This window comes from Pseudoliparis swirei, chromosome 10, assembly GCF_029220125.1.
Source record: "Pseudoliparis swirei isolate HS2019 ecotype Mariana Trench chromosome 10, NWPU_hadal_v1, whole genome shotgun sequence".
Taxonomy (NCBI): Eukaryota; Metazoa; Chordata; class Actinopteri; order Perciformes; family Liparidae; genus Pseudoliparis; species Pseudoliparis swirei.
This window is the reverse complement of record NC_079397.1, coordinates 445,953-471,332: the sequence shown is the minus strand read 5'-3', so window position 1 is coordinate 471,332 and position 25,380 is coordinate 445,953. Positions and strand designations below refer to the sequence as shown.

The following is a 25,380-nucleotide window of genomic DNA, read 5'->3' as shown; positions in this document are numbered from 1 at the left end:
TTTCGGGCTTCAACTTGCATGTTGAGGAGAGCTCCCCGTGGTTTGTACTTTGCTTTTGATCAGTGAATAAACGTCTCCCTAGAGGAGAGAACTACAGCAGACTCGGATTATTGTGTAAACTCTTCCAGGCGGACAATTCTGAATTACGTTACAATTTGGTGACCCCGAACGTTGGTTGGCTGACCTGGACGGTAACAGAGAGCTTTTGACCAGAGCGGTGACGTCCGTTTCCCGGACTCCCGACCAAGGTGAGGACAGACAACCAGAGGATCCTCATAAACAACAGGTAGAGACAACCTTTTTAATAAAATGTCTGTATTGAGTACACTAAATTAGGTTGTCAACGGCGGATAAGCCTCTACCCGTAAATTAAAAATATAGACAGTTAGAAATTGTAACTGATCACATGTAAAGTATAAGCACATAATCACACTGTTAGGGATATAGGGAGTGTCCATTGATAGGGGTAAATTAGAGAATATAGTTCATCTCGTGTGTATTCCACGAGATGCAATGGACACAGGGAGAGATTTTTGATTTCAATAAACTGTGTGGGGGGTTTGCTGTAGCTCGTGGCGATTTTAACGAGACCTGAACACCGAGCGTATCGGGACACGTAAGTGCCCTGAGAATTCCTCGGAAGAAGGTTCTCGGCCAGACTACGTCTCTGTGGGGCATTGAAGAGGGGTAAAACGGGAAATTCATTGACGAGGGTACTATGAAGTGAAGGAGAAATAAAACAATATTTGTGAACTAGTGTTATCAAATCCTAGCGGACGAGCGCTGTATCCTCATGATACAGTAGAAGCTTCTCGCCCGAGTTCATAGTATTGGTTATTGCAACTTTTCTCCTGGCTTCAAAGGATACGTATTAAAAAAAAAAAAAACAACAACACATTTTTGCTTGTTTGGAAGACAACTGGAGAGCGGATCATTCTGTGTGTGGGTGTATGTGTGTGTGTGACTTGTGTGACCTTGGGGTGCTCACACTCCTCTCGAGAAAAAGAGAAAAACGAGCGTGTAAATTGCTTCTGAGTTCTGATTAACTCTGGAAGTTGCGTGTCGTAAAAAGAGAAAAAACGAGCGTGTAAATTGCTTCTGAGTTTTGACAAACTCTGGGAGTTTCGTGTCGTAAAATGAGCGTGTAAATTGCTTCTGAGTTCTGATTAACTCTGGAAGTTGCGTGTCGTAAAAAGAGAAAAACAAGCGTGTAAATTGCTTCTGAGTTTTGACAAACTGGGAGTTTCGTGTCGTAAAACGAGCGTGTAAATTGCTCCTGAGTTTTGACAAACTGGGAGTTTCGTGTCGTAAAACGAGCGTGTAAATTGCTTCTGAGTTCTGATTAACTCTGGAAGTTGCGTGTCGTAAAAAGAGAAAAACGAGCGTGTAAATTGCTTCTGGGTTTTGACAAACTGGGAGTTTTGTGTCGTAAAACGAGCGTGTTAATTGCTTCTGAGTTCTGATTAACTCTGGGAGTTTCGTATCGTAAACATATTAAAAGCACGAGCGTGTAAATCTCGTCTGAGTCTCTGTAATACTGTGCCGTATCTGGGAGAGATCGGACAGGTTTCTACGGAGGTGCTCTGGACGTTGCCGGTCATAGCAGATCAGAAGGATGAATGTGTAAATTGCTTCTGTGAGGTAGGATACTGTGCCGGGTTCGAAGACCGGACAGGTGTCTGTATGCCACTCTGGGAGTTTCATGTTTTTATAAGCGTGTAAATTGCTTTTGTGTTTTTTGAACAAGTTTCTGTAAATACTAGTTTTGAGTCGTAATAAATAAGTTGGATATGGTTTTAAATGATTCAGTCGGATGTTATAGAATTTGAAACAGAGGAAGGGTTTTTAACAAAGAATATATTGATACATATTTGACGGTAAAACCACACCAAATTGATAAAGTATATAGAGTTTAAAATCTTGAGCTCAAGTAATAGGTACATAAAAAGATATTCTGCAGTATAATTAACGCATGATAAAGATTAGAGAGTGTGTGAGAAAAGCGCCTGTTATGTTGAAGCTGTGAAACGTGTGTTTTTCTTCAAATCCCAGCTGTGCTTGATGAACTGCGTGCTTATTGAAATGAAGTTGTCGTGAGTTATGGCCATTAACTCACGTTCACCCTGACCTGTGTATGTTGCTTTAATGTGTTCTAGCTTGGTAGATAAATAACTGAATATATCACTTTAGGGGACCCCAAACTCAGATTAGTGACCTGGTTTAAGATAAAGACTAAAGACATTTCACAAACCCTTGACGAGGGTCTGCGGCGGTTTGGCGGTTGACAACAAGAGGCCTCATAAACAACAGGTGTGCAGACGACCTTTTGTCTTAAGACTGTCTGTGATTGGAGAAACTAAATGTTGTTGTCAACAGTTAAATAAGCCTCTACCCATAGTTTAGAAATAGCGTATAAAATAAACGGGGACCGATTGATTAGAATTGTTTCAGATAAAAGACAGAACTGTGTCACAAGCTGCAGACAGGAACCTTGGGGAAGCCAAGAGAGTGTGTGTGAGGGTGTGTGTGTGAGTGTGTGTGTGTGCGTCCGAGCGCGCTCTTGGAGCGTGTGTCATTTGTTGTGAACTTAGGTGTGTTGCTTTGACTGTTTCGAGAAAAAGGGAAAGCAAAGTTTAACAAGGGGGAGATTGATAAAACTGTGAACGCTACCTACATTATTAAAACATTAAAACGATGTGAATCTGAAGCTGAAGAGATGGAATTAAAAGGAATAAAAGTTCCGCTAGGGAACTATTCAATATCATTATATATAAACCAATGAGCATTTTGTGAATGTTCTGTTGATGCGCTACACGATAAACACAATACACACGCACTTCTTAGCTGATGAGACAGGAGCGAAGGGACAGATAGCATTGAGGCACGAGGGCTAGCCTTCAGCTAACCACGTGGAAGGACGAGGCAGGACATAGGGAAAGATCAGACTAGAGTGCCTCAAGGTACAGGATAGAAGGGAGACACAGTGGTCAGGGGTGGTACTGCACCCACAATACGAGATAGGGCCTCTAGAGGTAGGGAGACTCATACCCCAGTGGGCAGAAAGGCTACTGCAGGGAAGTAACCCATGGACACCATCGTGTTGCCAAAGTTAGGTATATAAAATAAAGATTAATGTACACACATACTTCATTAACCAACCAAGGCCATAAAATGGAAGAGAGTAGGTGAGAAAGCATTAGACAAAATAAATAGAGCAGTTATGTGCAGAAAAAGCTAGAAAAATTGAAAATAATGAAGATGCATGCTCCAACTAAAAACTGAAAAAGTGCACAGCTGCACACTCTGCTGCGCGCCCCCACAAAAGCGCTGCCTTCACCGGACGGAGAGCGGCCTCCTGGCCCTCCCTACCCACTGCGCGCGCCGCACTCACAAGTCACAGAGCAGCCCCGCCTCCACCCAAACTTGAGCTCCCCGCCGTGCGCGCTGTCGCTGTGCGCACCACCGTTACAGGACAGGAGCCAGAACAGTGACTGAAGACATCGTTTGACGATCATTATTAATTGGGAGAGTGCACGGCCATATGTTTATTTTTTTACAAAAATTTTTTAGGGATATGAATTGTTAGTTAAAAGATATATTTTTATTATCATTTTTTTCCTTACCCTCTTAATGATTTGACCCTTTTTTAATCATAACTGCAGTTTTTGTTCAGCCACAAGGCACCTCCCTAAGCAATTAAAATATGGAGAAAACTAAGATAAAAGGTTGATGTTTCTAAGATAATGATGATGCCACCACGGGATGGTGAGGGAGGAGCAGCCTATTTAGGTAGAATCAGAGAGTTGTAGAACGACAAACTAGGGAAAGACTTCCTTGAAGATAGCATGACTGAACAGTTTTTAGGTTATCAATAGAATCATCTGTGACTGTGACCATACAGACTGAGCTGAAAGGGATAGTAGGACTAAAGTACATGAACTTCTATGACTGGGAAGCTCAGGTCAGATGCCAAACAGATAAAAATAAACAGAGCAGAGAAAAGATGAACCTGACCAAAGCAGAAGCAAATGTCACAAACCTCGGTGCATCAGACAGCAGCACAACCACCTGGACTTTAAGTCCCGTATAGTCCGTATCCAGCCCCTCCTCCAAATCCATAAGCACTGATCTATCAACAGCCACACAAGCCACGTTTGCACCGCTTCAAGCTTAGTTCCCTCAAACCTTAAGTCCTGCAACAGAGAGAGAATATGCATAAAGGAAGCCCGTTCAGGAGTAAGAGGGGTAACAACTGGGGCAACGGCGGCTTTAGACGATTATTAATAACTGTTTTAATTATAGTCAGGCTGGAAATTGGGCTAATTTTTGTCCTTATCCACCGCAGGGTTAACAGTCTCAGTCAGGACCGCTTCAGTACTCCCATAATGTCTAACCCCGCCATAACAAGCACCCAACACATAGCCACAGCCACAAGGCAACAGTGATCCACGGCACCAGGCCCGGACCAGAGACACATTAGGCGTGCCCAGATCCAACAGCTGACAGCGAACTGTACTCACTGAACACAAATGTGCCACACCCACTAGTCACCCAATGATTCAACTGGAGACTAAAGAGACACTGAACAGGAAGCAAAGGGTCCGGTGGGACAGAGTAGATGATGATGACATCACACCTCTGCATGACAACATCCAGCAGTGGAGACTTTGGTTCAAAGTCCTGCATCCCTACTCGCCACCAGGGGACCAAAGACATTGTGCCCTTAACTCCTCCTTGATACAAGATGAGATCTGAGGTCCTGAGGGACTGCCTGCAACACGAGATTGAGGTTCGTGAAAACCCAACTGTGGAGGCTTGGAGATCTATGCAGAGCAGCAAGGAGTAGCAGCAGCTGTTGAAGGACACCAGAGCTGCAGATTGTATGCAGTCGTTGACACCGCAGCTCCACATCACAGTGTTGGTCCAGAGTGGAGGCACAGAGAAGAACAATGGTGAAAGCAGAGGTTGAGGCTACGGACTGGGTGCACAAACAAAATGAACACTGGCATTACTCCACATTTGAGAACATGTAAAGAACTGCACACACATCGGAGGTCCAGTTAATATTAGAGACACATGATTAGACACATGCTTAGCCGCACACATAGTAGAGAGAACACTGATCATGGGGACACTGACAACATGCTTAACTTATCTCCAGACACTGTTAGGACTAAAGGGTGAACTGATGTGTGACTGATTCCGATAGCTCCCGTAGAGATAGAGTTAAAACCGCGTACGATTCCAATTTAATCGTCACCAGCATCCCTTAAGGATGGAACAGACTGTAGATTTTTTTTTTAAACCATAGAATGGTTGTTATAGGCAGGTGTACTGGAGAGGACGAGGGCTCCCTGGAATACATTAATTAATTAATTTCCTAAACCTTGAAAATGGGCCTTGATTTGGGGCCAATAAATAAATTTGTAACCCATTCTTAACTAATTATGCCAACTTATTATGACATTCCTAACCCAAGCACAATGATGACGCTGTGAGTTCAGGCAAGACATGGTTCTCCTGCATTCATTTGACAGACGCATGCATTTTTTATTTTATTTCTCTGTTTTCTTCTAGAGGTTGACTGCTTATTAGTATTATTATTATTGAAAAGGATGGATTTAGGAATTCCATCCTATTTCAAAAGGGGGAAGGAAGCGACTTAACATGTGTTTTAGACAGAGAGAGAGAGGGAGGAAGATAAAAGGACAGAAAGAAAAGGTTGTTTTTGATCTAGAAGCTGGCTCGACAATCTATGTTGACGCCAGAGTACGCAGAGGAGGGCCAGACGAGTACAGACCAATAGATCAGATAGCAGTAGGTTTAGAATCAGAATGTGGACTGTCTCAACTATGTGCATTTCAACAACTTGACATGACCGACAGGAATGCAAGGACAGCTAATGACTTATTAGAACAAGATGGCACTCGATCAGAATCAGAATCAGAAATCAGAAACAGGTTTATTGCCAAAGAATGTTCATTGTTGTTAGCAAGATGGAGGACTCTGCTCCAGCTTTGGCCAAAGTTGTTGCCCCTTTATTCTAGATAACAGCCCCGAACCCTCCCCAACCCTCAGCCCGATACGCTACCAGAAGAGACCTCAGAAAGGTCCCCCATGGGATCTGTTAGCCAAAGAAATACGAAGCTATGTCCAGGGAGCGGCAGGTATGCAGCAAGCACTGTTTCAACAGGTGGAAGGAGCCACGGAGGAGAGGCACATGGGACCAGACCCACAGGAGGAGGTCCATCCAAGGAAGGGGGACGAGCCACGGCAGACTGGACCTCACCTGGTGGTACTGGCCACGCCCACTGCAGTGAAGAGAAACCACAGTGGAACCACATCACACACTGCACCGAGGCAGAAGCACCTGAAGGAAGGCCAGAGGAGAGGAGACCATCACGGCAAAGCCCTGCCGGCCACAGAGGAGAGGAGAAGCAAGGCGTGGCCAATCCACACCAGAACACCAGCAGACGGCTGAGGGAGCTGGAGAGGGGGATGACCTTCACACTCACAGAAAGGAGAGAACAATATGGAGAGCCCAGCTGAAAGAACAATGCCCGTCTCATGGAACCCCAAGAAGAAGACGTGGTCCCTAGCAATAGGAGGGTCAACAACGCCAGACAGAGACAGACCCAGCGGCCTGGTGCTGCTCCAGTCTGAACCGGTAGAGAGGAGACTGAGGACCAGGAGGCTCAGACACAATAACGATCAGAGAGACGAGGGGGGAGACGTCAGCAAGAAACCTCACATTCCTTAAAGTAACCGGCGTGGACTAGGACCGAGGTCACACTGAGTGACGAGAACTAATGGAGAGGATGGGGACGATGGTGAGCAGATAAGTATCAACGGCGACGGATCCGAGGAAGAAACCGAATTGGACGCTCCCTTCCTGTGCACATAACTTGCTAAGGTTTGATCATATCCCATATAGTGCACACAAGCACACACTTAAAGAGGCGGGAGACTGTTATGAGAGGGAGGTTTTTTTCATACTGTGTTTTTGTATTGGCATACTATGTGCTCAGAGGAATATCCAGTAGAAAGGAGAGGGTTACAAATACCTGGAGACAACGGTTCTCTAGTACGAGGAATATAAAGATCCTGGATATAAGAGGGTTCAGCTTAGCTTCTTATGACATCTATCAAGTTTTTGGATATCACACTACACTTATTTCTACGTATAATGTTCAGATTTCCACTCTGTACTGATATCACACGACACTTATTTAGTCTTATGGTTGTTAGATATTCCCACTCTGTACTGATTTAATTACACTTATTTCTACTTATAATGTTCAGATCTCCACTCTGTCACTAAATTGAGTTACATAATGAATTATGTAAAAATGGGGATTGTTAATATTAATCTGATTTATTGAAGGGACCGTAATGTCTAGGTTCCGGCAACACATCAGAAGAGGAGAGAGAGATATTGTGTCTGCAGCTCAAGGGCAGCTACATGCCTGACAGTATTCAACATTCACACTTGTTATCAGTATTTACACATACCAAGAGGGGCGCACGGCCAACAGACAGCCCCCACCCGGGGGTAAGAGGGATGGGATATGCTCCTGTGACGAGATCTGGGTTTAAAAGATGGAATCTTGATGTGCTGAGGGGGAAGTGTGGTTTTCGGGCTTGACTTGCATGTTGAGGAGAGCTCCCCGTGGTTTGTACTTTGCTTTTGATCAGTGAATAAACATCTCCCTAAAGGAGAGAACTACAGGGGACTGTGGATCGTATTATTGTAGAAGCTCTTCCAGGCTGTTCAATTCTGAATTACATTACAATTTATACTGTATATATATATACAGTATAGATATACATGTATATATACATACATATATATCTATACTGTATATATACAGTATATATATATATACAGTATATATATATATCTATACAGTATATATATACACACATACATATCTATACTGCATATATATATATATATATATATTAGGGCTGTGAAACGATAAAAATTTTTAATCGGATTAATCACAGGTTTCTGTGGATTAATCATGATTAATCACATATTTCCGATATTCTCGGTATATTTTGTGAGAACATAGAGATTTATGACAAAAGACGGATATATACATTTATACATTCTTCTATACAATGGTGCTGCAACTCAGCAGTTATTTAGCAGTTTTCTTCCATATGGAACATTAATACATCTTCATCCTAAACAGAATGTTTAACCCTCCTGTTACCTTTCGGGTCAATTTGACCCCATTTAATGTTTAATGTCGGTGTTCTTTGGGGTCAATTTGACCCCAGGCTGTTTTTCACCGTGTCAAACATATAAGAAATATCAACTTTTTTATTTATTTAAAGGGCTATTTAGGTAGTCAACAAACAAACATAAAGTACCTCACACTTAAACTTGGGAAGCAATATTAATTCTAATAATTTTCTGGAGGTTTTAATTGCTGGGGTCAAATTGACCCCGAGGGTAAAATATGTTAGTAAATGTAAAGGTAACAGGAGGGTTAAACAGAACATGTTTCTCTTGTTTGTCAACCATTAACTCCACCATGACACAATCTAAAGGCCTCTAGTCTTCCTCTAGCAGCTACTGAGGCAAACTGACTGTGTGGGTTTTCTTCATGAACTGGGCCGTGATGAAAGGGACGGCGGGGACACCGCTGCAAAGCTGAAACCTCACCGGCCCGGACACGGGGACAGATTGACAAGTGACTTTTTTTTTGCTCGGTCCCGATGCGCGCACGGAGCTCTGTGGCGCGAGACGGAGATCGATAAGTGTTAACGCAACGCGAAGAGACAGAGATGACATGCTGCTGTGGAGATACGATCAACAACAGACGTTTAGTTTAATAAAAGAACAAAGACGTGCTCTAGAGAACATGTCAGGGGGCGGGCCAATCTCTTTAATGTCATTGATCTACCGACACTACGCCGCGATCGACTGGCAGGTCGCGATCGACGTGTTGAGACCCTGATCTACAGGAAGTAGAAGTCGTAACAAGGTTTCCGGAGGTGAACCTGCGGAAGGATCATTACCGATGAACAGACCGTCTGCATGAGAGCGGACAGAGTTCAGATTGAAGTGGTGCATTGGAAGCTCATTTTGCAAGTGACTTTCTTTCGTCCCGATGTGCGCGCACACGCCGGCATCCGAGCTCTGCGGCGCGCGAGCCGGAGATCGGAGTCGTGTTAACGCGACACTAGAGACAGAATGACATGCTGCTGGAGAGACGACCAACAACAGACGGATTGAAGCTCATTCTGCGCATGCGTTAAATGCGTTAAAAAAAAAAAACGAAGTTAAACCTGTAATTTAATTAACTGAGTTAACGCGTTATTTTTCACAGCACTAATATATATACATACACACACACATATATATACATATGTATATATACATACATACATACACACTCATATATATATACATATCTATACTGTATATATACATACATACATACATATATATATATATGTGTGTATGTATATATATATAGTATATACATATATATATACACATATATATACATACATATATACATACACACATATATATGTATATATATATGTGTATGTATGTATATATGTGTATATGTATACATACAAATATAAATATACAGTATATATATATAAATATACATATACAGTATATATATATATTATATATATAAATATACACATACAGTATATATATATTATATATATAAATATACACATACAGTATATATATATTATATATAAATATATTATTTTTATAAATATACACAAACAGTATATGTATATATAATATATATATATTTATATATATTATATATATAAATATACACATAGTCATTCTGAAGAACTTTCTGGTCTTCTCTTTTAAATCAAAGCTTTCTTCTTCTGTGGTGTCACAGATCTGGTCCAGAGGTCAGAGGTCAAGTAAACCAGCTCGGGCCCCGTGGGAGCCGCCGGGTCTGGACCCGACCTCAGAGGGGCCGCCACACACAACCACACACACACACAACCACACACACACACACACGCACACACACACACACACAGACACACACAGACAGACACACGCACACACACACACACAGACACACACAGACACACACGCACACACACGCACACACACAGAGACACACACACACGCCACATTCCGCGTCCCGGTGCCATAAGAACACTTAACAGGGATTTTCTTGTCCGCGGCTCAGACGCTGGTCTGATGCTCAGAATGCCCACGCCCACCGGGGACCTCAAACACACCGCGGCTCCACACACAGGACCCACCAGAGACCAGGACCTAGATCCAGAGACCAAATCCCAGAGACCTAGACCCAGAATCCTAGACCCAGACCCAGAGACCTAGACCCAGAATCTTAGACCCAGAATCCTAGATCCAGATCTAGACCCAGAGACCTAGACCCAGACCTAGATCCAGACCCAGAGACCTAGACCCAGAGACCTAGATCCAGACCCAAACCCAGACCTAGATCCAGACCTAGACCCAGAGACCTAGACCCAGAATCCTAGATCCAGACCTAAACCCAGACCTAGATCCAGACCCAGACCTAGACCCAGACCTAGACCCAGAGACCTAGACCCAGAGACCTAGACCTAGACCCAGACCCAGATACCTAGACCCAGAGACCTAGACAGAGAGACCTAGACCCAGACCTAGACCGAGAGACCTAGACCCAGACCTAGACCCAGAGACCTAGACCGAGAGACCTAGACCCAGACCTAGACCCAGAGACCTAGACCCAGACCTAGATCCAGACCAAGACCTAGACCCAGAGCCCTAGACCCAGACACCTAGACCCAGAGACCTAGACCCATAGACCTAGACCCAGACCTAAACCCAGAGACCTAGACCCAGAGACCTAGATCCAGACCCAAACCCAGACCTAGATCCAGACCCAGACCTAGACCCAGACCCAGAGACCTAGACCCAGAATCCTAGATCCAGACCTAAACCCAGACCTAGATCCAGACCCAGACCTAGACCCAGACCTAGACCCAGAGACCTAGACCCAGAGACCTAGACCCAGAGACCTAGACCGAGAGACCTAGACCCAGACCTAGACCCAGAGACCTAGACCGAGAGACCTAGACCCAGACCTAGACCCAGATACCTAGACCCAGAGACCTAGACCCAGAGACCTAGACCCAGACCTAGACCCAGAGACCTAGACCCAGACCTAGACCTAGACCTAGACCCAGAGACCTAGACCCAGACCTAGACCCAGAGACCTAGACCCAGAGACCTAGACCCAGACCCAGAGACCTAGACCCAGACCTACACCCAGAGACCTAGACCCAGAGACCTAGACCCAGACCTAGACCCAGAGTCAGACCTAGACCCAGACCTAGACCCAGAGTCAGACCTAGACCCAGAGTCAGACCTAGACCCAGAGACCTAGACCCAGAGACCTAGACCCAGACCTAGACCTAGACCCAGAGACCTAGACCCAGACCTAGACCTAGACCCAGAGACCTAGATCCAGACCTAGACCCAGAGACCTAGACCCAGACCTAGACCAAGAGACCTAGACCTAGACCCAGAACCAGAGACCTAGACCGAGAGACCTAGACCCAGACCTAGACCCAGAGACCTAGCCCGAGAGACCTAGACCCAGACCTAGACCCAGAGACCTAGACCCAGACCTAGACCCAGAGACCTAGACCCAGACCTAGACCCAGAGACCTAGACCCAGACCTAGACCCAGAGACCTAGACCCAGAGACCTAGACCTAGACCCAGACCTACACCCAGAGACCTAGACCCAGAGACCTAGACCTAGACCCAGACCTAGACCCAGAGTTAGACCTAGACCCAGAGTCAGACCTAGACCCAGACCCAGAGTCAGACCTAGACCCAGAGTCAGACCTAGACCCAGAGTCAGACCTAGACCCAGAGTCAGACCTAGACCCAGACCTAGACCCAGAGTCAGACCTAGACCCAGACCTAGACCCAGAGACCCAGAGTCAGACCTAGACCCAGACCTAGACCCAGACCCAGAGACCTAGACCCAGACCCAGGGGAAGATGTTGGTCTATGTAAATGTTGTGACGAGAATGAATGATGTCATGATTTAGGACACGCCCACATCCCAGCAGCCAATAGGAGAGCAGCTGACCTGCACGAAGCCGCAGGTCACATGATCCCCGAACATGGGCAGACTGGGCCGGCTCTCCCGGAACACGTGGACGGTGTAGATCGCCATGACGACGCCGCCGCCCGTCACCAGGATGCTGATCCTGCTGTTGCCGAGGCCAACGGGGTAGTTGGCCATCCTGAAGAGGACCACGGGTTAGAGGAAACAACCTTTGACCTCCGGAACCTAACCAGGTCATCTCTGCCCTGAACTGTGAGGTCAGAGGTCAGGAACAGGGTCCCGGCTCACCCGGGGCCTCGCTGCTCGTCCAGGTGGACCCGGCAGGCCGAGCTGACGGGCCGAGGCCGGATCCGGACCGTCACCGTGTCAAAGGTCACCTGGGCCCGGTACGCCTTCACCCAGGGGCTGAAGGGCGGAGTCAGAGTGAGGGGGGGGTCGCTGTAGATCTGTCTCAGGTGGGGGTCCACACAGGGACCTGAAACACACATCAAGGTCTTCAGGCTGTTGCCCCAAAGCATCATGGGAGCTGTAGTTCTTCTAAACAAGTTTTCACCTCGACCTTCAAACATGTCCCGAGACAGAGACGGCTCCTGATTGGTCCGTTCTTCTGATGCATTCGTTCTACAGGAAACATGAAAAAAATCATCATCACCACCATCATTACCATCATCATCACCACCATCACCATCACCACCATCACCACCACCACCACCATCACCTGTAGTTCTGGTTCCTCTGAATCTCGTAGAATCGGCTGATACTGATCAGAAGATCTGAGACACTGAGAGGACCAGAGGAAGAGGAGGAAGAGGAAGAGGAGGAGGAGGGATATAGCTACAGAGAGAGAACAGAGCATCAGACCAGGAGAACCTGAAGATTTACATGAACATTATTATTATTATGTCCAGTGGGGAACAAAGTATTGAGCCAGCCACCAGTTGTTTAAGTTCTCCCCTTAGAGATGAGAGTTTCCTGTAATCTTCATCACAGGTAAACCTCGACCATGAGAGACAACATGAGGGGAAACATCCAGAAAATCACATTGTAGGATTTTTAAAGAATTTATTTGCAAATTATGGTGAAAAATAAGTATTTGGTCAATAACAAAAGTTCATCTCAATCCTTTGTTGTCAATGACAGGTCACACGTTTCCTGTCAGTCTTCTCAATGCTTCAGGCAGAGCTGCTCTCGAGAGATGTTTGGGGCTGTCGCTAGGCAACACGGACTGTCAGCTCCCTCCACAGGTTGTGTATGGGGTTGAGATCTGGAGACTGGCTTGTTTATATATATTATATTATTATATATTATATTATTATATTATTATATCTATTATTATTGTTTATATTTTGTTTTTATTGTTTATATATATAATATTATTATATATATTATATTGTTTATATATGTTATTACCAGCTGGAAAGATGAAGCCGTTTTCATCTGCCTCTGAAACTGAAGCAGAAGAAGAAACTCATCGTCTGAAAAACAACCAAGTGTTCCTCTACAGCCACCGTACTGAGGGAGGGGAGGGAGAGCGGGAGGGAGGGAGGGGAGAGGAAGGGGAGATCGAGGGAGGGAGGGGGGAGGGGAGGAGGGAGAGAGGGAGGAGGAGGGAGAGAGAGAGGAGGGGAGGAGGAGAGGAAGGGAGAGCGAGGAGGAGGAGGAGAGGGAGGAGAGAGAGGAGGAGGAGGGGAGAGGGGGAGGAGGAGGGGGAGAGGAAGGGAGATGAGGGAGAGAGAGGGAGGGAGGGAGGAGAGAGAGGGGGGAGGGAGGGAGGGGGAGAGGAGGGAGGGAGGAGGAGAGAGAGAGAGAGAGGGAGGAGGAGGGAGGAGGAGAGAGGGGAGGGGAGGGTGGGAGGGGAGAGAGAGTGAGGGAGAGAGAGGGAGGAGAGGAGGAGGGAGGGAGGGAGGAGAGGAGGAGGAGAGAGAGAGAGGGAGGGAGGGGGAGGGGGGAGAGACAACAGGTCAACATCAGATCATATTTTTATCATCAACTCTGAAAAGAAAATTAAGAAATAAAACGTTGAGCTTTTAACAAATAAACCTCACCTGTCTGTCTCACCTGTCTGTGTCTCACCTGTCTGTCCCACCTGTCTGTCTCACCTGTCTGTCCCACCTGTCTGTCTCACCTGTCTGTCCCACCTGTCTGTCTCACCTGTCTGTCTCACCTGTCTGTCCCACCTGTCTGTCCCACCTGTCTGTCTCACCTGTCTGTCCCACCTGTCTGTCTCACCTGTCTGTCCCACCTGTCTGTCTCACCTGTCTGTCTCACCTGTCTGTCCCACCTGTCTGTCTCACCTGTCTGTCTCACCTGTCTGTCCCACCTGTCTGTCTCACCTGTCTGTCTCACCTGTCTGTCTCACCTGTCTGTCCTCACCTGTCTGTCCCACCTGTCTGTCTCACCTGTCTGTCCTCACCTGTCTGTCTCACCTGTCTGTCTCACCTGTCTGTCTCAACCACCTGTCTGTCTCACCTGTCCTCACCTGTCTGTCCCACCTGTCTGTCTCACCTGTCTGTCTCACCTGTCTGTCTCACCTGTCTGTCTCACCTGTCTGTCCTCACCTGTCTGTCTCACCTGTCTGTCTCACCTGTCTGTCTCACCTGTCTGTCCTCACCTGTCTGTCCTCACCTGTCTGTCCTCACCTGTCTGTCTCACCTGTCTGTCTCACCTGTCTGTCTCACCTGTCTGTCCCACCTGTCTGTCCCACCTGTCTGTCCTCACCTGTCTGTCTCACCTGTCTGTCTCACCTGTCTGTCTCACCTGTCTGTCCCACCTGTCTGTCCTCACCTGTCTGTCCCACCTGTCTGTCCTCACCTGTCTGTCTCACCTGTCTGTCTCACCTGTGTGGGTGTCTCGGAGTCCAGGTGCAGGAACCGGAGCGAGTCCTCCAGGATCCGGTCTCTGGTGGTCTGGTCCTCCAGCGCCTCTCGGCTCACAGAAGAAAACGTCAGACCAGTTTCCACCTGAAGAAGAAACACCAGCTGCTGAGCCTCTGCTGCCCCCTGGTGGCCCCTAGTGGCCCCGCAGGGCCTGGACCTGGAGACCAGCTGGTCTCAGGACTCAGAGGGTCTGGAGCCTCACTGAGACCTACAGTCTCTCTCGTGTTTTCAAAATAAAAGAGATTTCTGCTCAATGTGTTTTCAAAATAAGAGCAGGACAGCGATCAGAGAGACAGACGCTTTATTTTGAAGGGTCACGACCCCCAGACCGTAACCCGTCTCACCTGAATGACGACAGGTGAGACGGAGCCGCCGAAGAGCAGAGTGAAGGTCAGCAGCTGGTAACACAACACACACCTGCAACACACACACCATCAATAATCAATAATCTATCAATAACACAACACACACACCATCAATTATCAATAATCTATCAGTAACACACACACACACCATCAAATATCAATTATCTATCAATAACACAACACACACACCATCAGTTATCAATAATCTATCAGTAACACACACACACACCATCAATTATCAATAATCTATCAATAACACAACACACACACCATCAATTATCAATAATCTATCAATAACACAACACACACACCATCAGTTATCAATAATCTATCAGTAACACACACACACCATCAATTATCAATAATCTAGCAATAACACAACACACACACCATCAATTATCAATAATCTATCAATAACACAACACACACACCATCAATTATCAATTATCTATCAGTAACACACACACACACCATCAATTATCAATAATCTATCAATAACACAACACACACCATCAATTATCAATTATCTATCAATAACACAACACACACACCATCAATTATCAATAATCTATCAGTAACACACACACACACCATCAATTATCAATAATCTATCAGTAACACACACACACCATCAATTATCAATAATCTATCAATAACACAACACACACACCATCAATTATCAATAATCTATCAGTAACACACACACCATCAATTATCAATAATCTATCAATAACACAACACACACACCATCAATTATCAATAATCTATCAGTAACACACACACACCATCAATTATCAATAATATATCAATAACACAACACACACACCATCAATTATCAATAATATATCAATAACACAACACACACACCATCAATTATCAATAATCTATCAATAACACAACACACACCATCAATTATCAATAATCTATCAATAACACAACACACATACCATCAATAATCAATTATCTATCAATAACACAACACACACCATCAATAACCAATAATTTCACAACACACACACCATCAATAATCAATTATCTATCAATAACACAACACACACACCATCAATAATCAATAATTTCACAACACACACACCATCAATTATCAATCAATAACACAACACACACACCATCAATTATCAATAATCAATCAGTAACACAACACACACACCATCAATAATCAATCAATAACACAACACACAGACCATCAATTATCAATAATCAATCAGTAACACAACACACACACCATCAATTATCAATAATCTATCAATAACACAACACACACACCATCAATAATCTATCAATAACACAACACACACCATCAATTATCAATAATCAATCAGTAACACAACACACACACCATCAATAATCAATAATCTATCAATAACACACACACACCATCAATAATCTATCAATAACACAACACACACACCATCAATTATCAATAATCAATCAATAACACAACACACACACCATCAATAATCAATAATCTATCAATAACACACTTAACTCCATTCATTAGTTGTTGTTGTTGTTGTTGTTATTTACCAGTTGAGAGTCTCTTGCTTCTCATTGGTCGACAGGGCGGCCAGCAGCACGTCACCTGTCACCCTCTTTATCTGCCCCAGTGCATCATGGGAAGCGGCGAGCAGGAAGTCTCTGAGCTGAAGAGAGAAGAAGAAGAAACTCATCAACCAATCAAATTAATTTAAATAAAACACAAATCAGATGAATCTAAAACAGTGAATAAATAAAAGATATAAAAATGTGATGAACATAAAATACACAAAAACACAAACATTTCAAAAGAGCAGAAGTGATGACAGAAACCCGACAGGTGAGTCACCTGGGTGGGCCGGCCATGCGGCTCCTGATTGGTCGTCACCACGATGATGTCATGCAGGAAGGAAGTCAGCGGCTTCAATGATGTCACCAGGACGTAAATATTCACCATGGCAACCAGAGCAGGAGGCGGAGCTCCAGCTAGTGAGTGTCTAGACAGGTGAGACACAGACAGGTGAGACACAGACAGGTGAGACACACGACAGGTGAGACACACGACAGGTGAGACACAGACAGGTGAGACACACGACAGGTGAGACACACGACAGGTGAGACACAGACAGGTGAGACACACGACAGGTGAGACACACGACAGGTGAGACACACGACAGGTGAGACACAGACAGGTGAGACACAGACAGGTGAGACACAGACAGGTGAGACACAGACAGGTGAGACACACGACAGGTGAGACAGACAGGTGAGACACAGACAGGTGAGACACAGACAGGTGAGAAAGGTGAGACACAGACGGGTGAGACACAGACAGGTGAGACACAGACAGGTGAGACACAGACAGGTGAGGTGAGACACAGACAGGTGAGACACACAGACAGGTGAGACAGGTGAGACACAGACAGGTGAGACACAGACAGGTGAGACACAGACAGGTGAGACACAGACAGGTGAGACACAGACAGGTGAGACACAGACAGGTGAGACACAGACAGGTGAGACACAGACAGGTGAGACACAGACAGGTGAGACAGACAGGTGAGACACAGACAGGTGAGACACACGACAGGTGAGACACACAGACAGGTGAGACACAGACAGGTGAGACACAGACAGGTGAGACACAGACAGGTGAGACACACGACAGGTGAGACAGACAGGGAGAGACACAGACAGGTGAGACACACAAGTGAGACAGACAGGTGAGACACAGACAGGTGAGACACAGACAGGTGAGACACAGACAGGTGAGACACAGACAGGTGAGACACAGACAGGTGAGACACACGACAGGTGAGACACAGACAGGTGAGACACAGACAGGTGAGACAGACAGGTGAGACACACAGACGGGTGAGACACAGACAGGTGAGACACAGACAGGTGAGACACACGACAGGTGAGACACAGACAGGTGAGACACAGACAGGTGAGACACAGACAGGTGAGACACAGACGGGAGACACAGACAGGTGAGACACAGACAGGTGAGACACAGACAGGTGAGACACAGACAGGTGAGACACAGACAGGTGAGACACACGACAGGTGAGACACAGACAGGTGAGACACAGACAGGTGAGACACAGACAGGTGAGACACAGACAGGTGAGACACAGACAGGTGAGACACACGACAGGTGAGACACAGACAGGTGAGACACAGACAGGTGAGACACAGACAGGTGAGACACAGACAGGTGAGACACACGACAGGTGAGACACAGACAGGTGAGACACACGACAGGTGAGACACAGACAGGTGAGACACAGACAGGTGAGACACAGACAGGTGAGACACAGACAGGTGAGACACAGACAGGTGAGACACACGACAGGTGAGACACACGACAGGTGAGACACAGACAGGTGAGACACAGACAGGTGAGACACAGACAGGTGAGACACAGACGGGTGAGACACAGACGGGTGAGACACAGACAGGTGAGACACAGACAGGTGAGACACAGACAGGTGAGACACAGACAGGTGAGACACAGACAGGTGAGACACAGACAGGTGAGACACACGACAGGTGAGACACAGACAGGTGAGACACAGACAGGTGAGACACAGACAGGTGAGACACAGACAGGTGAGACACAGACAGGTGAGACACAGACAGGTGAGACACAGACAGGTGAGACACAGACAGGTGAGACACAGACAGGTGAGACACAGACGGGTGAGACACAGACGGGTGAGACACAGACAGGTGAGACACAACACAGGTGAGACACAGACAGGTGAGACACAGACGGGTGAGACACAGACGGGTGACACACAGACGGGTGAGACACAGACAGGTGAGACACAGACAGGTGAGACAGACAGGTGAGACACAGACAGGTGAGACACAGACAGGTGAGACACAGACAGGTGAGACACACGGGTGAGACACAGACAGGTGAGACACAGACAGGTGAGACACAGACAGGTGAGACACAGACAGGTGAGACACAGACAGGTGAGACACACGACAGGTGAGACACAGACAGGTGAGACACAGACAGGTGAGACACAGACAGGTGAGACACAGACAGGTGAGACACACAGACAGGTGAGACACAGACAGGTGAGACACAGACAGGTGAGACACAGACAGGTGAGACACAGACAGGTGAGACACAGACAGGTGAGACACAGACAGGTGAGACACAGACAGGTGAGACAGACAGACAGGTGAGACACAGACAGGTGAGACACAGACAGGTGAGACACAGACAGGTGAGAAAGGTGAGACACAGACGGGTGAGACACAGACAGGTGAGACACAGACAGGTGAGACACAGACAGGTGAGACACAGACAGGTGAGACACAGACAGGTGAGACACAGACAGGTGAGACACAGACAGGACAGGTGAGACACAGACAGGTGAGACACAGACAGGTGAGACACAGACAGGTGAGACACACGACAGGTGAGACACAGACAGGTGAGACACAGACAGGTGAGACACAGACAGGTGAGACACAGACAGGTGAGACACAGACAGGTGAGACACAGACAGGTGAGACACAGAGACAGGTGAGACACAGACAGGTGAGACACAGACAGGTGAGACACAGACAGGTGAGACACAGACAGGTGAGACACACGACAGGTGAGACACAGACAGGTGAGACACAGACAGGTGAGACACAGACAGGTGAGACACAGACAGGTGAGACACAGACAGGTGAGACACAGACAGGTGAGACACAGACAGGTGAGACACAGACAGGTGAGACACAGACAGGTGAGACACAGACAGGTGAGACACAGACAGGTGAGACACACGACAGGTGAGACACAGACAGGTGAGACACAGACAGGTGAGACACAGACAGGTGAGACACAGACAGGTGAGACACAGACAGGTGAGACACAGACAGGTGAGACACAGACAGGTGAGACACAGACAGGTGAGACACGACAGGTGAGACACAGACAGGTGAGACACAGACAGGTGAGACACAGACAGGTGAGACACAGACAGGTGAGACACAGACAGGTGAGACACAGACAGGTGAGACACAGACAGGTGAGACACAGACAGGTGAGACACAGACAGGTGAGACACAGACAGGTGAGACACAGACAGATGAGACACAGACAGGTGAGACACAGACAGGTGAGACACAGACAGGTGAGACACAGACAGGTGAGACACAGACAGGTGAGACACAGACAGGTGAGACACAGACAGGTGAGACACAGACAGGTGAGACACAGACAGGTGAGACACAGACAGGTGAGACACAGACAGGTGAGACACAGACAGGTGAGACACAGACAGGTGAGACACAGACAGCTGAGACACAGACAGGTGAGACACAGACAGGTGAGACACGACAGGTGAGACACAGACAGGTGAGACACAGGTGAGACACAGACAGGTGAGACACAGACAGGTGAGACACAGACAGGTGAGACACAGACAGGTGAGACACAGACAGGTGAGACACAGACAGGTGAGACACAGACAGGTGAGACACAGACAGGTGAGACACAGACAGGTGAGACACAGACAGGTGAGACAGACAGGTGAGACACAGACAGGTGAGACACAGACAGGTGAGACACAGACAGGTGAGACACAGACAGGTGAGACACAGACAGGTGAGACACAGACAGGTGAGACACAGACAGGTGAGACACAGACAGGTGAGACACAGACAGGTGAGACACAGACAGGTGAGACACACGACAGGTGAGACACAGACAGGTGAGACACAGACAGGTGAGACACAGACAGGTGAGACACAGACAGGTGAGACACAGACAGGTGAGACAGACAGGTGAGACACAGACAGGTGAGACACAGACAGGTGAGACACAGACAGGTGAGACACAGACAGGTGAGACACAGACAGGTGAGACACAGACAGGTGAGACACAGACAGGTGAGACACAGACAGGTGAGACACAGACAGGTGAGACACACGACAGGTGAGACACAGACAGGTGAGACACAGACAGGTGAGACACAGACAGGTGAGACACAGACAGGTGAGACACAGACAGGTGAGACACAGACAGGTGAGACACAGACAGGTGAGACACAGACAGGTGAGACACAGACAGGTGAGACACACGACAGGTGAGACACAGACAGGTGAGACACACAGACAGGTGAGACACAGACAGGTGAGACACAGACAGGTGAGACACAGACAGGTGAGACACAGACAGGTGAGACACAGACAGGTGAGACACAGACAGGTGAGACACAGACAGGTGAGACACAGACAGGTGAGACACAGACAGGTGAGACACAGACAGGTGAGACACAGACAGGTGAGACACAGACAGGTGAGACACAGACAGGTGAGACACAGACAGGTGAGACACAGACAGGTGAGACACAGACAGGTGAGACACAGACAGGTGAGACACAGACAGGTGAGACACACGACAGGTGAGACACAGACAGGTGAGACACAGACAGGTGAGACACACGACAGGTGAGACACAGACAGGTGAGACACAGACAGGTGAGACACAGACAGGTGAGACACACGACAGGTGAGACACACGACAGGTGAGACACAGACAGGTGAGACACAGACAGGTGAGACACAGACAGGTGAGACACAGACAGGTGAGACACAGACAGGTGAGACACAGACAGGTGAGACACAGACAGGTGAGACACAGACAGGTGAGGTGAGACACAGACAGGTGAGACACACAGACAGGTGAGACAGGTGAGACACAGACAGGTGAGACACAGACAGGTGAGACATGAGACAGACAGGTGAGACACAGACAGGTGAGACACAGACAGGTGAGACACAGACAGGTGAGACACAGACAGGTGAGACACAGACAGGTGAGACACAGACGGGAGACACAGACGGGTGAGACACGACAGGTGAGACACAGACAGGTGAGACACAGACAGGTGAGACACAGACAGGTGAGACAGACAGGTGAGACACAGACAGGTGAGACACAGACAGGTGAGACAGACAGGTGGAGACATACAGGTGAGACACAGACAGGTGAGACACAGACAGGTGAGACACAGACAGGTGAGACACAGACGGGTGAGACACAGACAGGTGAGACACAGACAGGTGAGACACAGACAGGTGAGACACAGACAGGTGAGACACAGACAGGTGAGACACAGACAGGTGAGACACAGACAGGTGAGACACAGACAGACACAGGTGAGACACAGACAGGTGAGACACAGACAGGTGAGACACAGACGGGTGAGACACAGACAGGTGAGACACAGACAGGTGAGACACAGACAGGTGAGACACAGACAGGTGAGACACAGACAGGTGAGACACACGACAGGTGAGACACAGACAGGTGAGACACAGACAGGTGAGACACAGACAGGTGAGACACAGACAGGTGAGACACAGACAGGTGAGACACAGACAGGTGAGACACAGACAGGTGAGAGACACAGACAGGTGAGACACAGTGGAGACAGACAGGTGAGACACAGACAGGTGAGACACAGACAGGTGAGACACAGACAGGTGAGACACAGACAGGTGAGACACACGACGGGTGAGACAGACAGGTGAGACACAGACAGGTGAGACACACGACAGGTGAGACACAGACAGGTGAGACACACGACAGGTGAGACACAGACAGGTGAGACACAGACAGGTGAGACACAGACAGGTGAGACACAGACAGGTGAGACACAGACAGGTGAGACAGACAGGTGAGACACACGACAGGTGAGACACAGACAGGTGAGACACAGACAGGTGAGACACAGACAGGTGAGACACAGACAGGTGAGACACAGACAGGTGAGACACACAGGTGAGACACAGACAGGTGAGACACAGACAGGTGAGACACAGACAGGTGAGACACACGACAGGTGAGACACAGACAGGTGAGACACAGACAGGTGAGACACAGACAGGTGAGACACACGACAGGTGAGACACAGACAGGTGAGAAAGGTGAGACACAGACGGGTGAGACACAGACAGGTGAGACACAGACAGGTGAGACACAGACAGGTGAGACACAGACAGGTGAGACACAGACAGGTGAGACACAGACAGGTGAGACACAGACAGGTGAGACACCACGACAGGTGAGACACAGACAGGTGAGACACAGACAGGTGAGACACAGACAGGTGAGACACAGGTGAGACAGACAGGTGAGACACAGACAGGTGAGTCGCAGACAGGTGAGACAGACAGGTAAGACACAGACAGGTGAGACACGACAGGTGAGACACACGACAGGTGAGACACAGACAGGTGAGACACAGACAGGTGAGACACGACAGGTGAGACACAGACAGGTGAGACACAGACAGGTGAGACACAGACAGGTGAGACACAGACGGGTGAGACACAGACAGGTGAGACACAGACAGGTGAGACACAGACAGGTGAGACACACAGACAGGTGAGACACAGACAGGTGAGACACAGACAGGTGAGACACAGACAGGTGAGACAGGTGAGACACAGACAGGTGAGACACACAGACAGGTGAGACACAGACAGGTGAGACAATACAGGTACAGAGACACAGACAGGTGAGACACAGACAGGTGAGACACAGACAGGTGAGACACAGGAGACGACAGGTGAGACACAGACAGGTGAGACACAGACAGGTGAGACACAGACAGGTGAGACACAGACAGGTGAGACACAGACAGGTGAGACATAGACACGTGAGACACAGACAGGTGAGACACAGACCGGTGAGACACAGACCGGTGAGACACAGTGAGACACCGACAGGTGAGACACACAGGAGAGACACAGACAGGTGAGACACACGACAGGTGAGACACAGACAGGTGAGACACACAGACAGGTGAGACACAGACAGGTGAGACACAGACAGGTGAGACACAGACAGGTGAGACACGACAGGTGAGACACAGACAGGTGAGACACAGACAGGTGAGACACACAGGTGAGACACACGACAGGTGAGACACAGACAGGTGAGACACACAGACAGGTGAGACACAGACAGGTGAGACACACGACGGGTGAGACAACACAGACACGACAGGTGAGAGACACACGACAGGTGAGACACAGACAGGTGAGAAAAGAGACACAGACAGGTGAGACACACAGGTGAGACACAGAGAGGTGAGACACAGACAGGTGAGACACAGACAGGTGAGACACAGACAGGTGAGACACAGACAGGTGAGACACACGACAGGTGAGACACAGGTGAGACACAGACAGGTGAGACACAGACGGGTGAGACACAGACGGGTGAGACACAGACAGGTGAGACACAGACAGGTGAGACACAGACAGGTGAGACACAGACAGGTGAGACACAGACAGGTGAGACAGGTGAGACACAGACAGGTGAGACACAGACAGGTGAGACAGGTGAGACACAGACAGGTGAGACACAGACAGGTGAGACACAGACAGGTGAGACACACGACAGGTGAGACACACGACAGGTGAGACACACGACAGGTGAGACACAGACAGGTGAGACACAGACAGGTGAGACACAGACAGGTGAGACACAGACGGGTGAGACACAGACAGGTGAGACACAGACAGGTGAGACACAGACAGGTGAGACACAGACAGGTGAGACACACGACAGGTGAGACACAGACAGGTGAGACACAGACAGGTGAGACACAGACAGGTGAGACACAGACAGGTGAGACACAGACAGGTGAGACACAGACAGGTGAGACACAGACAGGTGAGACACAGACAGGTGAGACACAGACAGGTGAGACACAGACAGGTGAGACACAGACAGGTGAGACACAGACAGGTTTTAACACAACAACCCCAACATTTGGACCCCCCCCGGTGGGGCGGTTAAAAGGCTTTTTGGAAAATTGAGCCCGGGGGGAAACACAAAGGTGAGACACAGAAAATCCCGGGTGGCACAAAATTGAGCAAGAAGCCACCATAAAAGGGTGGCCAAAAGGGAGACCAAAATCCCATAACCCTCCCCCATAACCAAGACCTTGAGGGTGAAAAACAGGTGGCCCTTAACAAAAGGGTTGAGAAACAACGGGTTTTAAAAAACCCCAAC

General features: G+C 47.8%; 1 protein-coding gene across 1 annotated transcript in view; it reads right to left on the bottom strand.

Moving 5' to 3' along the window:
- Positions 1-17,325, bottom strand: part of cped1 (cadherin-like and PC-esterase domain containing 1) — a 22,966-nt gene extending 5,641 nt beyond the window's left edge. The window contains exons 1-9 of the mRNA XM_056425257.1: positions 17,182-17,325; positions 16,884-16,999; positions 15,318-15,390; positions 14,935-15,057; positions 13,508-13,546; positions 12,816-12,931; positions 12,651-12,718; positions 12,386-12,572; positions 12,119-12,275 (exon numbers count right to left, since the gene is read on the bottom strand). Of these exons, the coding sequence (XP_056281232.1) occupies positions 12,119-12,275; positions 12,386-12,572; positions 12,651-12,718; positions 12,816-12,931; positions 13,508-13,546; positions 14,935-15,057; positions 15,318-15,390; positions 16,884-16,999; positions 17,182-17,289 (987 nt within the window). The 5' untranslated portion in view covers positions 17,290-17,325. The remainder of the gene's footprint in view (positions 1-12,118; positions 12,276-12,385; positions 12,573-12,650; positions 12,719-12,815; positions 12,932-13,507; positions 13,547-14,934; positions 15,058-15,317; positions 15,391-16,883; positions 17,000-17,181) is intronic.
- Between the last annotated feature and the right edge of the window lie 8,055 nt (positions 17,326-25,380).